The sequence below is a fragment of the Pollachius pollachius genome (genome assembly GCF_949987615.1).
Source record: "Pollachius pollachius genome assembly, chromosome: 8".
NCBI lineage: Eukaryota > Metazoa > Chordata > Actinopteri > Gadiformes > Gadidae > Pollachius > Pollachius pollachius.
Window position 1 is genome coordinate 24,323,825 of NC_136941.1, and position 14,933 is coordinate 24,338,757.

General features: G+C 43.5%; 1 protein-coding gene across 1 annotated transcript; it reads left to right on the forward strand.

Annotated features, from left to right (window-relative positions):
* Nucleotides 1-2,552: 2,552 nt before the first annotated feature.
* ada (adenosine deaminase) lies at nucleotides 2,553-14,738 on the forward strand. Its single transcript, XM_079741105.1, has 11 exons — nucleotides 2,553-2,747; nucleotides 5,233-5,294; nucleotides 5,426-5,548; nucleotides 7,235-7,378; nucleotides 8,107-8,222; nucleotides 9,320-9,444; nucleotides 10,205-10,276; nucleotides 10,392-10,493; nucleotides 12,142-12,209; nucleotides 12,766-12,895; nucleotides 14,094-14,738. Exons 1-11 carry the CDS (start codon nucleotides 2,703-2,705, stop codon nucleotides 14,196-14,198), a joined length of 1,092 nt encoding a protein of 363 aa, XP_079597231.1. The 5' UTR covers nucleotides 2,553-2,702; the 3' UTR covers nucleotides 14,199-14,738.
* Nucleotides 14,739-14,933: the final 195 nt, after the last annotated feature.

Sequence of the window (14,933 nt, forward strand, 5' to 3'; positions counted from 1 at the left end):
GGTCTTGTTGGCCTCTTGAAAAAAGGAGATGAAATTCCCAATTTCATCAGCTTCCATTGCATTATTTGTCAGGAGGCACTGGTATCAAAGCTCAGAAACAGTGAATTCCAAAATGTGATGCAAAGGGTTGTGCATGTGGTCAATTACATTGTTTCAAGAGCACTAAACCACAGACAATTCAGACAGTTAATCCAGGACTATGACACAGAGTACAGCGATTTAGTGTTGCACAGTGAAGTAAGATGATTGTCCCGTGGAAGGGTGCTGGAGCGATTTCTGAGCCTCCTTCCTGAAATCAACAGTTTCTTGGACAGCAAGGGGAAACACCAGCCGGAGCTGAAAGACCCACACTGGATCATACAGCTGGCCCTCCTTACTGACATTACCTGTCACCTGAACACTCTCAACTTGCAGCTCCAAGGAAGAGACAAGCTTCCAAGTGACATGCTGAGGGCAGTCAGAGCATTCCAAAACAAAATAACTGCTCTGTGGATACCTGACAGAGAACTCATCCACTTCCCTAAACTCAGAGCAACAACCACAAGTGACCCATCTCTGCAGCAGCATTTCAGCTACAGCAGATTTGTTGAAGTTTTGGAGGAGCTGAAGGGTGAGTTTGAATCCAGATTCAGTGATGTGAATGAACATAAGGAGATTTTCAATTTTATTGAAAACCCCTTCCATGTGGATGTGTCCTCCCTCACGTCAACCATCACACAGCTCTGCCCTGGTGATCGTGCTGCTCTGGAGAGTGAAATAATTGAGCTGCAAACAAACAACATTCTCCAAGTTGAACTCAGAGCAGGTGTTGGCCACTTCTGGAGTTTGGTTTCTGAAGCAGACTTTCCCACTTTGAAACCACTTGCACAGAAAGTGATGTCTTTCTTCATGAGCACATACACCTGTGAGTCAACATTTTGCCTCACTGTGATTGCAACAACCAAATACAAATACAACACGAAGAAAGTCGAGGACATGCATGCCAGCTTCCGCTCATCACAGTATTAATTTAAATCTGGTCTTAAATGAAAATCCATCGTTATTACTTTTTTGTTGTTTTGTTGTTACGGCCTGTGGGCCGATGCCTGCAGTTCGGTTGGTTCAGTGTGTCACTTCCTTGCAGTGGTAAGGGTGAGCTGTGTGTTTTAAGCCTTGATGTCTCCCTTTCAGTGGAAAGGTGACTGTGGCCAGGGAATCTTTTAACATTGTTCTGTTGGTTTCCTGGTTCTTTTTTGGAGACCGGTATTTTGTGTTAACCGATTGCATGACTGACTATCCTGGTACCTTTTTGCAGGCCAGCGTTTTGAGTTCAACCTGACGGTGTTGTTGTTTATTTTTGTTAAATAAAAGAATCTCCTGTTTTTTAACAAGGCACATGTCTCTTTGTCCTCTCTTTCGCTGACCAGTCCTGGGAATAACATTATTTTATTACTCCCCTCATCCCCTTAAGTCTGGGACGTAACACCAATTTATATGAAGAAATGCACATTTGCAAAGGTGACTTAGCATGTTGTCAAAAAAGTGGCTCTCCTTTTGATTTTGCAATGCCAATGTGGCTCTTGTCAAAAAAATAGTGAGGGTCACTGCTCTAGAGTCTAGAGGATGTATTGCGTAACATCCATAACAACGCTGAAACCGGACAGAGGTATGAGGGTAGTCCCGGAGACAACGTTTGGTACGGACGGACGAATTTCATCCGGATCCGGAGGTATGAATCAGCCTTTTGAGAAAAGTCAGACCCTATGAGCACGGCGTCTTTGCCATTCCGCTGTGCGGGCCAAGACAGACAAAAGGTTAACCTGGTGAATTAGAACCTGTAGGTGTGGCTTATTTACCATCCCGCCCATTACTAATATAATGGGATCCTTTAACTGTGTGCTTCATGAGCCTCCTCCAGATGTCAAGAGTCGGTGACCTTGTGCCCATGCTACCAGGGCCCCGTACTACCGGGGTACGTTATACCAGGGCCCCACACTACCTCTGCCTCCGCGGAAGTAGTGTATAAAATATATTTATGGTATAAATATTTTTATGGTATATATATATATACATACAGTATGTATGTATATGATTAGAAAGTAAAACTCAGTATAACTGAATCCTTTAAGTTGAACACAGGCGGAGCAGAACGCCTTCTGTTGGTTGAATTCCTCCTTTTCGCCTGCGCGGCTATTACAATAAAAGGCCGTATTTTTCCACGTAGCAGCGGATGTAAATCGTTTTGAGTTCGTTTTTCGTAAAATAGATAACCGCCTTATCTTGTCCTAGACCCTCCGGGACATGGTTTAACCTGTCCTAGACCCTCTGCGACATGGTTTAACTTGGCCTAATGCAATTACAGAGGTAAACCTCTCCAACGTGCGCGTAGAAATCTCCTCCAAGCTGCCAGAGCTGCTGATCCGGTCTGGGTTTAGTCTGGGCAGACCTGCATGTGGATCCCCGGGTGGGAGTGTTCTTTGGGACTGCGACGTGTTTTACTGTCGCACTATTGGTTTAGCAGAGTGCATCTGCAGCACTTCGACTTTTTAGTTGTAGAGTAGCGAGGCGTGTCCACACACACACACACACACACACACACAGACACACAGACACAGACACACACACACACACACACACACACGTACATAAAGGGGTTCTCCAACTCGTGAACTCACTCGCTCTCTCAGCAGCAGAGTTTCAGCCCTCCCGACTCTTCTCCTGCCATGGCCGAGGTGCTTTCTGAAGCGGTGGTGTTCGACCAGCCGAAGGTAGGTCCTACCACTGGACAACCACCTGTCCGCTAATCGAACGTAACAGAGCTGAATGGTCAGGACGTAACACTTAGGACGATCACTTCTTATTCCTGCTTTCCATTTCTTCTGCTCCACTTTTTCCAAAGCGCGAGGACATGAACAAACAGTTTGATCCTGGGTGACAATGATCAGATTGATTGGGGTGATATTGATCAGATTGATTGGGGTTATATTGATCTGATGAATCCGGGGTTCATCAGATTGATTTGGATTACAATGATCAGATTGATCCGGGGTTATATTGATCAGATTGATCCGCTGTTGCATTGATTAGAATGATCCGGGGTTATATTGACCAGATTGATCCGGGGTAATATTGATCACATTGATCCGGGGTTATATTGATCGCTCTCTTATGAAGCTGATCATAGATCGGTTTGCATTGCCCTCTCGTCAGGTCGTTAGGGTCTCGTGGAAAATAACTTTTACCTATAGGCTGCGTTTTCAGATGTACATGACAACATGTTTATGCTTGTCAAACTTAAGCAATGGCGTGTGCTGTGATAACGTTAAGAGGAACGAAAGAAAGATGGGCAACTGGAGACAGGATGATCCACGGAGAGAGCAGAGAATGGCCGTACAGATGGTATCAACATCCCCAGCCAAAACGTAGCCTAGTCAGAGTTAGTCTGTCCCAAAGGCATTAGGCCTATGAAGACGTCAGGCCTTGCAAGCTTCTTTTTGATCAATCAAACTAACAATCCCACATTTCTCTTTGGTATCTCATATAATTAATATAATAATTGATAATCATATAATATACTAATTAATATATAATTTGTTGCCACAAAACAGTAAGTATGGAAACAAAACCAATTGAAAGAAGAAAAGCCAACAGAAACGGATAAACAATTGGCAAAGTAAATATAAAGTATAATGCCAAAGGATGTGCTGTATGGTTGCAGATGAGAAAAACAGCTGGTCTCTCTCCCTCTCTCTCTCTCTCTCTCTTAAGCGAGCTTATCTTGTGAGTAAAACCTTGAAGCTATTGTTCGGAGGGGTCTTTTACAGTTCCCACATGGTCAGCCGCTCACAGGAAGCTGATTACTTATGGACCACGGTTATTTACATAGAGAAGACAGACAAGACAGCTGGCGCATACAAACATTTACACCAAAGTTTTCAAGCAATGCAGACAGATATAAACAAATCGACTGCAGACATCTCATGTCAACAATACCATCAAACCCATGGTTGTCTGAAGACTCTCCTCGTCTTGCATGGCTCCATCTGTGCTCTTGAGGCCGTCATTGACTGACAGACACACATTAATCCTTCTCTATTCCGCCTCAACAGATGTATTGAGAAAAAATCCATTGCGGTTTGGAAGAAAACAACCCTCCGACTCACACGCAATAAAATGTCACACATTACACCACGTTCTAGGGATTCAATTCAAACTGGAAAACATTGAGCCATTAAGCCTTTGCTCCAATTTGCCTTTGTCTCCCCAGAATTGCTGAGATCATATTCCTCTTAATTGCAGCATTGTGCTGATCATGCTATATTCACAGGTGTCCTTGTTTGTTTAAAAGTTTATTGTGCAGGGACAAATACATTGTACATTGCTTCCTATAAAATATAAAACGGATGCCATGCATACAGTTTTCTATTCAAGACTCATTTGCAACCGTCCCTAGTTAGGCCTTTACTTCTTTATAGATTGCGATAGACTTTGCTGACTTCCTCACTAATAGGTTATTGTGTCCAGAAACAGCCTGTATTGTCTCGTTACTGCAGGAAGAGCATAAGGCCTCAATGGGATATTGCGCAATTAATACCAGAGTATGCCAATATAGGTTGACCTGATACATGTTTGAACATGCTTAAACATCTTCATTCCAAGAGCAAATCATGGTATTTGTTTTACTAAACATTAATTATTGATAGCCACTGGTGTCCCGGGTGGGGTTGACGACAGGGGCAGAGTCAAGGTGCAGGATGACTTGTGTTATGACCCTTGGTCATAGCTGAGGTATATGTGTTTGTGTTATTGCCCTTCCCTGGGTTCACATTTCCTTGCACGGTGGCCTGTTTGGTTTGTTTGTTTCAGTAGATAAGATGATGAGTTTATTGGTGTGCGTGTTAAATGTGTGGGCTTGATGCCTGCTGATTGGCTTGGCGGCTGGCAGCCATCAGTTATGTTCAGTTAATTGTGAAATAAATGACATGTCTTCTGTGTTGGATGGCTTTTTTTGTGGGAATCTGAGTAGGGAGGGGACAACTTCTATGTTACTGGCTGGTCCCCCATTCCGACGGTAACTAAATGGGGGCTTGTCCGGGGAGCTGACCCCTCAGCTCCTGGGTCTCAGGTTGACCCCTCAGCTCCTGGGTCTCAGGTTGACCCCTCAGCTCCTGGGTCTCAGGTTGACCCCTCAGCTCCTGGGTCTCAGGTTAATGTTCATTGGGTTTCGTTTGTTGGTGTCTTTGTCCTCTGCAGGTGGAGTTGCATGTACACCTTGATGGAGCCATCAGAGTGCAGACCATTCTGGATGTAGCCAAGTGAGTTGTCATTTCCTTCATTGCTCTTGTTAAATTATAGCCATTGCTATCTCAGAACTACCCAGATAGTATTGTATAGGGTGTATTGTATATGCATACTGTTGACTGTCTTCATGTCCCGTGTCCTTTAGGAGGCGCGGTATCTCCCTGCCGGCCGACACGGTGGAGGAGATGACCCAGATCATCATCCTCCAGCAGCCGGCCACACTCACTGAGTTCCTCGGAAAGTTTGCCGAGTACATGCACGTCATTGCGTGAGTGAAAGTGAAACCAGAACCTATCAGGGATCATGATAACAGCCTCTGACATTGATATCACAAACAGAGCTGTGTCACGTTTTTATTTAGGCTGATTTATTTATCTACCTAGATAATTGGGTGGTTAAGAGATAACAGTCCAAATCATTGGACTCTGCTCCACTCCTTCAGAAGCCCTTGGCTCAGCCAGTCCACGTTCAGCGGTCTAATTCGGAAGGAATTAATTTGGATATTCATTTGAGGGAGATGGATTGTCTCTATAAATGCCAAGAATATTGATTGGTGTGCCCTGTGATAAGAAAGATTAGAGAGATCTGAAAAATATTTAGACATTTTCTGCAACTGCAGCAAAAGGATATAATCTAACATTTAGAACATTTACATTCCCATGCCTGTAAGGACTGGCACTTCCTCATGAAGGGGTTCAGAAGGAGAGGAGTAGAATGTGAATGTGTTCTAGAGAATATACTCCACACATTATTTACTTGCACAAACCACAATTTGATCACAATTTGACGATCTAAGTGGCTAATGCAGCACCTTTTGTGGTTTCTCCAGTATTAATTGTATGCTTTCATTAGATTCACTTCTGAATGCAAACAGCATTGTCTCTCCAAAGAGCATGATGGGGCTGTTTAGAGTTCCCTTTACTCTGGGTGAGAGTAAAGGGAACTACCAGTCAGAGTTCAACTCTCGCAAGACCTTATGTAAGGAAGATGATTGCCCTAATGCGACCATGGGTTAGGGCAACATGTATATGTATGTATATATACTATGTATATAAGACAATTACAATTAGGGCAGTTAGCAGACGCTTTTATCCAAAGCGACTTACATCGGTTAATACACACATTTACACACCAACGGCAGAGTCAACCATGCAAGGCGACAGCCAGCATAACTTCAGGAGCAGTTAGGGTTAAGTGTCTCGCTCAGGGACACATCAACACTCAGCTAGGAAGAGCTGGCGATCGAACTAGCAACCTTTTTCCTGAGCTAAGCCGACCCAGTAAAGACATAGTAAACACGCACGGTTCCCTATTATTTATTTCATATTTTTTTTATCTTATGTGCAGTTTGTCAACACAATAGCACAACAAGGGGAATTCGCTTGCAATGTTACGCTAAAGCAGAAGTGGTTGGTAGGCTTGACTGCTGCAGGGAAGGGGAAGCTTGATGCCAACCAGATGACTACCGGGACACGTGTTCTCTTGCGGAGTACGTGCTGGAGGACATTCTACATCATGTGAAAGGAGCACATTAAGATGTTCTACATCATGTGATTAACAGGACCAGGGGAAGACTGGGTTGCCAAGTCTTGGAGCAATGGGGGAAAGCCACACACCTTAGGAGAAAAACATTTCAAAATACAACTGCGGGCCAGTCCAAGTCTTTTATAGTGAAATATATATTAAAGATGGAAAGATAAATAGAGATGGATCGCAAGGTTTAATTTATTTAAACAGTAAAATACTTAAACGCAGCAAGAACAGCGCATTAAGTTCCGAAAAAAATCCTCTGTTTAACATACACAAGATCAAGTGACAAGTGAGCATTGGGATTGTGGTGAGCTTCAGGCTGAGGTCCATTGTCAAAGGTTGTCAGATTGGACATAAGTTCAGGTGGTACAAAGAGTAAAGTGCAGCATCATGAGCTTTCCAACTGTCGCTTTCCTTTGTCCAGTGGAGACAGAGAGGCTATCAAGAGGATCGCCTACGAGTTTGTGGAGGACATAGCCAAAGAGGGAGTTGTCTACGTGGAGGTGAGGTACAGTCCTCACTTCCTGGCCAACACTCAAGTGGAACCCATCCCCTGGGACCAGGAGGAGTAAGTCAGCCGTTTCCCTTTACATGAAACAAGTTAGCTCTTACTACAACATTAATATAATAGTTATGTAATGGATGATGTATAGAACACCGGTCATTATCTGAAAAATATTTAGATGCGTTAATATTTCGATAATGACCGGCGACGTTCTATACATTATCCCGCTTATTACACGGCTGCTGGCCAAAACGTAAAAATAACTTAACACGGTGTGTATTTTTCGTAGTGTTGATCAGCAGAGAAATAATCTGCCAAAGCCGTTGACATCGCTTAGCAATGAATAAGCTGGGGATGATAAGTTACCGGACTACTTGCGGACTGATACCAAAGACGTGAATCAGAGGCAAAAAATTCACTTTCCTTGACAGCGGTAATTATATGCTCAGCAACGGTCAATTATCGAAAAATAATTCACTGCTGGAAGTCGGAAAGGCCCATGCAAGTGAACGGAGCATTCCACAGCATTGAGAAGAGCCGTGTAATAATTAGTAATAATAGTGTGTATGAAAAAAATTAAAAACAGCAGATTCACATTACTAGGAAGATTGAATATGTCTGTATCTATATTTTAAAGTATATCAAGGTCAGCCTTACCTACCAACTACAGTATCTTATTTATATGGTCATATTTTCTTTTAAATGATTAATGGGTTATGCTCGTGGCTAAACAAAATGCTTACATGTATTGTCACCCAGCTGTTGTCATCAGGTTGTTGTGGTTCCCCCAGGGGCGACGTGAGCCCGGATGAGGTGGTGCGTCTGGTGAATGAGGGCCTGAAGGAAGGAGAGAAGGCCTTCCATGTTCAAGCCAGGTCCATTCTATGCTGCATGCGTCACATGCCAAGTAATGCGCTGTTCATGCTAACACACTGAATTTGTAGTGATCCGTGACGGACCTAAGTCATCCGATGTGTTCATTTTGAATTCAATTGAAATTCAAGGAGGCCATTTCAAGGGGTACCTTGAAATGCGTGTGTGTGGATGATTGCTGATGAAGAGTCCGACTGGGTTCTGGGGCTGGGTTTGACGGCACACCTGTTTGCGTTGACCGCATTGAGGCTCCATGTGCAGAAATTCAACCAGCCAAACAAGCTGCTTACACACCAAAAAAGTGGCGCTTTTCCACTATGCTATACTGGCCTAGTACGGGACGCCTCGGGACAGCTTCGTAAGGCTCGGTACAGGACTCCTCGGGCCGGCGCGGAGGTTGTGTCATAGTCTTGAGTCGATGACACAACACGCCTCTTTAGTTTTATTATCGCCTAACATAAAATGTGATTGATTTGTTTAAGACACTTATGATTTGGGTTGTTTCAGACGGACAGCGACACATACATAGATATATGACCCTCAATATTCCCCCCTTTAAGCTTCCTAATCTCACCAGCTCATTGAGGGCTGATTTATTTCATAATAGTCCTGTTCATAAGTTCTTGCTATGAGCAAGAAATGTGTTGAATATCGGCGATCTTATAGTGTTAAGTATTGCCTTTACACCAAGACTAATCTGGACGGGATCTGTGCTATTTCAACCAGCTTTTGGTTTTGCAAGAGAATGTCGTTAAACTAACATCCCCCTGGTGCACTTCCTAAATTCCTAAATCTTCATTACCCTTTTAATTAGGCTTATATTTTTATAGCATTTTAAACTATTTGGCTCAGGTTTTACAGATCCAAACTATTATCGTACATCAAAAGCAATTGGCAAAAAGCAAAAGACTCCTGTGGTGTAATCAGAGCGCACTTCCCCTTGTGTTTCGGTGGTTTTACATGCGTGTGTGTCACTCTGACCTACAGTAGTAGGATACAGTCATGTTGCGTTCCTGACTGAACACCGCACAGTGTCCTGAATGGTGTTTCACTGTACAGTAGTAGGATACAGTCCTGTTGTGTTCCTGACTGAACACCGCACAGTGTCCTGAATGGTGTTTCCCTGTACAGACTGGTCCATGACTGTGGTGGAGCTGTGCAAGAAATATCGTCATGAAGGAGTGGTGGCCATCGACCTGGCCGGAGACGAGTCCCTGAACATGGATGCCCAGTCCGGCCACAAGATGGCCTATGAGGTAAACCGCCCCGGCTGCTGAGCCACGCCCAGGTAACTCACAGGCCGTCGGTCCATCGGTCTGGTGGCTGTTGATCATCTCCTCTGGAGGGAACACAGACACTTGAGTGATTTTAGAAGGTCCTAGACCAACAGCGTTGACGAATACACAAATGTAACTTTTCATAATTTATTAGTACGGATAGCTTATCACCCCTGAAATGGTAGTCAATTGGCGTCTTATTCAGTATCACTTCTTGACTGAACCCCTTCTGTTGGGTGACCTTTAACCTTTCCTTTGCTCTTAAAGCAGTATGTGCAGAGAATAAAATGGTTATATTGCGGTTATGTTGGTTATTGTTTGGTTAGTGCAAGTAAATGATGTGTGGAGTATATCCCCTAGACCACAGTCACATTCCACTCTTCTTCTGAACCCTTCATGACGAAGTGCCAGTCCTTACAGGCATGGGATTGGTTTTCTGTAACCTCAAACAAAAGATTTGAACTAACTGATTTTATCCCGTGGAAATATCCTTTTGCTGCAGTTGCAGAAAATGTCTAAATATTTTTCAGATCTCATGTTTTTCATATCACAGGGTGTTGGCACACCAATCAATATTGGCATTTATAGACACGATCCATCTCACTAATGACCATCCAGTCTAATGGGCTTCCTTTGGGCTTCCTTTGGGTCCCCGGACCGGCTCCTTGGGTTGGGGATCGCTGGGCTAGAACACATCGTCTGGGCATCATGTGACGTGTGTGTCCTGGCTTGTTGACAGGAGGCGGTGCTTTGTGGGGTACACAGGACCGTCCACGCTGGAGAGGTCGGCCCGCCTTCCGTGGTCAAAGAGGTCTTTAACCCCCCCCACACACACACACACACACACACACACACAGTATGAGACAGTGTTCAGAATGGTCTCCCATTGAAGCATTTCCAAATGAAACATTTGAGGTATCTTTTAGGCGGTGGAGGTTCTCAAGGCGGAGCGCATTGGCCACGGTTACCGGACTCTGGAAGACCCAGCCCTCTACAAACAGCTCCTGGAACAGAAGATGCATTTTGAGGTACGTCCACTGACCAATAATCAGGCCCCGGTCGTTCAGAAGTCATGGGCTCAGATCTTGAAAACAGGATGTTCAAAGGAAGAAACTGATTCTGAATCTCATAACCCAATCTTGGTATGGACCTGGATCAAACCTTTAGTATGTGTTGTTCAAAACCTTCTAGTAGGATTGGGATAGCTTCGATCCCAGAAATCAGGATTACCCTGATCCCAGCAGGGGGGCGGAGTCAGGGAGGATTCAAGAAAAAAAAATTATAAAACGTAAAGTGTGTGAAATAATAAAACATTTTGATATTGTAGTATTTATACATTTATATAGATTTACGCTGGATTTGTAAAATAGAAGAAATTAGGCTATTAAAGGTCCCATGGCATGCTATTTTATGGATGCTTTAATATAGATATTAGTGGGCCCCTAACACAGTATTTGAAGACGTTCCTGAAATTCAGCCGTGGTGCAGAGTTACAGCCACTACGAGCCAGTCGCACATTGAGCTTTCTCCCAACGCGCCGTTTCGGTGTCTGTAGCTTTAATGCAAATGAGGAGGAGAGAGGAGGGTCAAGGAGGAGGGCGGGGGTGTGGCCCTGAGCAGCTTCACAAACGACTGCGTCGGGTTCTCCAACTTCTCTTGTTCTTCCACTTCCACATCAATCTGAAGTAGACTGAACCGCCCGCTGCCGGCTGCCGGCTGCCCGCTGCCGGGCGGTGGTGCTTTGCGGTGGTGCCTCGCGGCAGCCGGCAGCAGGCAGCCTGTCGCAGTTCATGTACTTTAGAGAGTCAAAGCCAAAGTTCCATTCCCCCAATTCCTTCTCAACCATGGCTGAGATAACCCCAACCACAGTCTCGTTGTGGAAATACAAGAGACGTCAAAGAAGTGTACAACACTTGCGTTACAGTGTGTGTAATCAGACACACACACACACACATGTGGCGCTCGCACGGTCATAGCTCATTGTCTCATTGGTGGGCCAAATTCTCTGGGCGGGCAAGGCAGAGAAAGGGGAGGAGTTTGGCCCCTTATGACGACATATGGGGCCACATTCCAAATCAGCATGCCTGAGCTTCCATTTTTTCGGCGAGCAGGATACCTCGTGCTCATTTTACACCGAACGCAAGTTTTAGCAACTTAGCAACCTCATAAAGTGAGATTTTCATGCCATGGGACCATTAAGACTTTCGATACAATAAAGAAATAATCCCCTAAATAGCTTTCAATATCAAATAAAAACAATGCATTTAATTTGAAATGCCATTTGTTATCATTAATTAAATGAGAAGAATCATTCCGAAGTAGTTTATTCTACCTGTTCATCTTTACATGGCCAGAAGGCTGCAGCAGACTAGTCCTATTTGGGGCACTGGCACTAAAGTACGATGGATCACCTGATTCTGGATAGCAAAACATAGGAAAATCCGGATGTGATCAAGACACAGCGACTGGGCCCACTAGATTATCGGGCCAAGACACATTGTACAAGCAGCTACTATCAAATGGTGTAAATGCCAAATGCCAGGTAGGGTCACACAGTGAACCCTAATGGAGGAGCTTATGTATTACCAGGTTGAACCCATATACCTTTGATCGTTATCCCTTTGCCTTGACAAGTGAACTGAATGTGTTAAGTATTGTGCTTCTGTGTTATTTCAGCTGTGCCCGATCTCTAGCAAATTCACCGGAGCCTGCAACCCGGACTTTACCAAGCACCCGGCCATCAGGTGAGCGGGCAGCTTCCACATAATGACACACTGCCAATGCAGCGCATTCAAATGAGTACAGAGTACAAACTCCGAAAGGTTGAGGTCGTATAGCACGGGTTTCTGAGAAAGATGGTACGAGGGGGTTTTGAACGAAAGAATGCTCCTAGTCATAGTGACAGAAGAAAGAATATTGACCCAAATTGGCAAGTCAAAGGTGACCTGTACCGGAGATTCAAGTTCTCTTACGACGTCTGTGCTATATAACCGACATCCTCCCAATACGTGACAATTGCCACCTACAACATCTGAAATATGTAGGACATGTATGTATACTAGACAATAGCGAACTACAGAAACAAGTTATATTTCAACGGAGGACGCCAGGAAAGATTTGGACTGGGATAGAGAGGCTGTCGGACATGGATGTTAAGCAGGCCAGGAGAATGATGATGAAGAGAACACAGTTCCTGCTTGGCCACAGGATCAAGCAGGCGCGCCCAAAGGCCACTATTGCACCTAGTTGGAAAATATGATGATGATGATGTCAATTGGTTCTTTTTGTTCCCATTTGCAGGTTCAGGAAAGACAAGGCGAATTACTCCTTAAACACAGACGACCCGCTGATTTTCAACTCCTCCCTGAATCTGGACTACCTCACTGCCCAGCAGCACATGGGCTTCACCAAGCAGGAGTTCCAGAGACTGGTGAGGCTGGCATCTGTGAACTCTCATCGAACTTGGGATTTCTTGGAAGTACCTTCAGCTCAAATAGTGTATTTCCAGAAAGTATGGATTCAGACGTGTTGAACTAATGTTGGTGGCTGAATTAGTATGGATTCAGACATGTTTAACTAATGTTGGTGGCTGAATTAGTATGGATTCAGACATGTTTAACTAATGTTGGTGGCTGAAGTAGTATGGATTCAGACATGTTTAACTAATGTTGGTGACTGAATTAGTATGGATTCAGAGGTGTTTAACTAAAGTTAGTGGCTTAATTAGTATGGATTCAGAAATGTTTGACTATTTTGGTGCCTGAATTAGTATGGATTCAGACGTTTTACTAATATTGGTGGCTGAATTATTTTCTGACGAAATATCAGTCCTATTTTTCACCAGTAGATGTCAGACTAGACTGGCTGAAATCTCCAAATTACTAAAATCTACAAAGTAAAATAAGCACACTTTCTTCCTAAAAAGGTTATTTTAGCCAGATTCCAGTGAATGTATTGAGCAAGCGGACGGTTGGCATCCCTGGTCAATGGATTAGAGGAAAGTATGAAGTTCAAAATGAGTGTCATTCTTTTAGGCATGCAGGCCCAAAAACAAACTTGTGCGTGAATAGACTTGTGGAGAGTAGAAGCTCAACATCAAGCCACTAGCGCAGAGCCTTAAGCCTTCAAGTTCATGATGCTGAGGTGAAGGGTCTGCATCTGCGCATCGCACTACAAAAAAAAGGCCTGCTCTCATTTTAAGTCAGAGTTCACCTAGACTCTGCATAGCCATGCACTTATTGTATGTTGTACGTCCTGGCACTTCAAAATAGCACTTAGTTGTGTAGCATCTTATCCTAGCTATCTTTGTTGTACACAGAGAATGGGTTAACATTGCGATTGCTAGCTCTTGGCACTTGTTCTATGAACATCCTTACTGTACCGACAGCGTGAATTGTTGTTATGAGTTAGGGTGAGGTACTTAATGTCCTTATTGAAAGTCGCTTTGGGTAAAAGAGTCTGCTAAATGCCCTAAATGTTAATAAGTAATGTAATAAGTAATGAGCTCCATCCATTTCCCCGCATTAAGCAGACATGCCAACCTGGCAGGTTGCTCTTAAGAAGTTAGAGATGATCAGAACAAAAACAAACCTATATCCGACTGCTGCTTTGCTTACTTGTGTTTATAGAATATCTGTTCAGCTGAGTCGTGCTTCTTACCTGAGGCGGAGAAGAAGGCACTGCTCACCAAACTATACCAGGCCTACGGCATGCAGGAGTCCATCGGCTTCTGAAGCAGCGTGTGTATGATGGAATCATCGGAAATCAATTGAATACCAATGCTCAGATCTGTGAGCCTTCACCTGACTCTCTAGTTGAATTGACTAGAAGAATAGTTCATAATTATTAATACATGCCACCGGCAGGGTGCTGTGCAGCAGTGTCGGAACATATTTTTACAACTAAAATCAATTTTAATGCAAGCTTCTTTTCTTCATTCTTGTAATAAATCACTGCATTTTCTGTTAATATAAATAACTAATTATGTGCCTATGGGATAACATTGAATGCTTTAAAAATAGCCACATTTCTCAGGTAAAACTAGCTAATGGGTAATGTTATCCTACTTCTCAACTGTAGATGTCGCACTAAGTGTTGAAGATACTTAATGGCGGACATGCATTTCAGGAAGACTCCAGTTGAACAAAACTGTTCTTTTAAAGTATTTTCTATATCAAATCTTAATTTGTATTACATTGATTGATGGAAGAAAATCACTTGTTTACTATTCTCACATTATGTAAAGGCTCCAATAAAATATGGATTCTTGTAAAGTATTGTTGCTCTTTAAGATTTTCAGGAAGTCATAATTAGTCATTAAAGAAATGAACATCGTCCTTATATTATGCAAGGCTAAACTAGATTCTGAGTTGTTTAACTTTGACTAAGTAAGGAAGGGAAACAGTACCTAAACACAATCCTTTATCCCATAGGATTAAACTAAAATGGTTACCTGCTCATTCCAGACA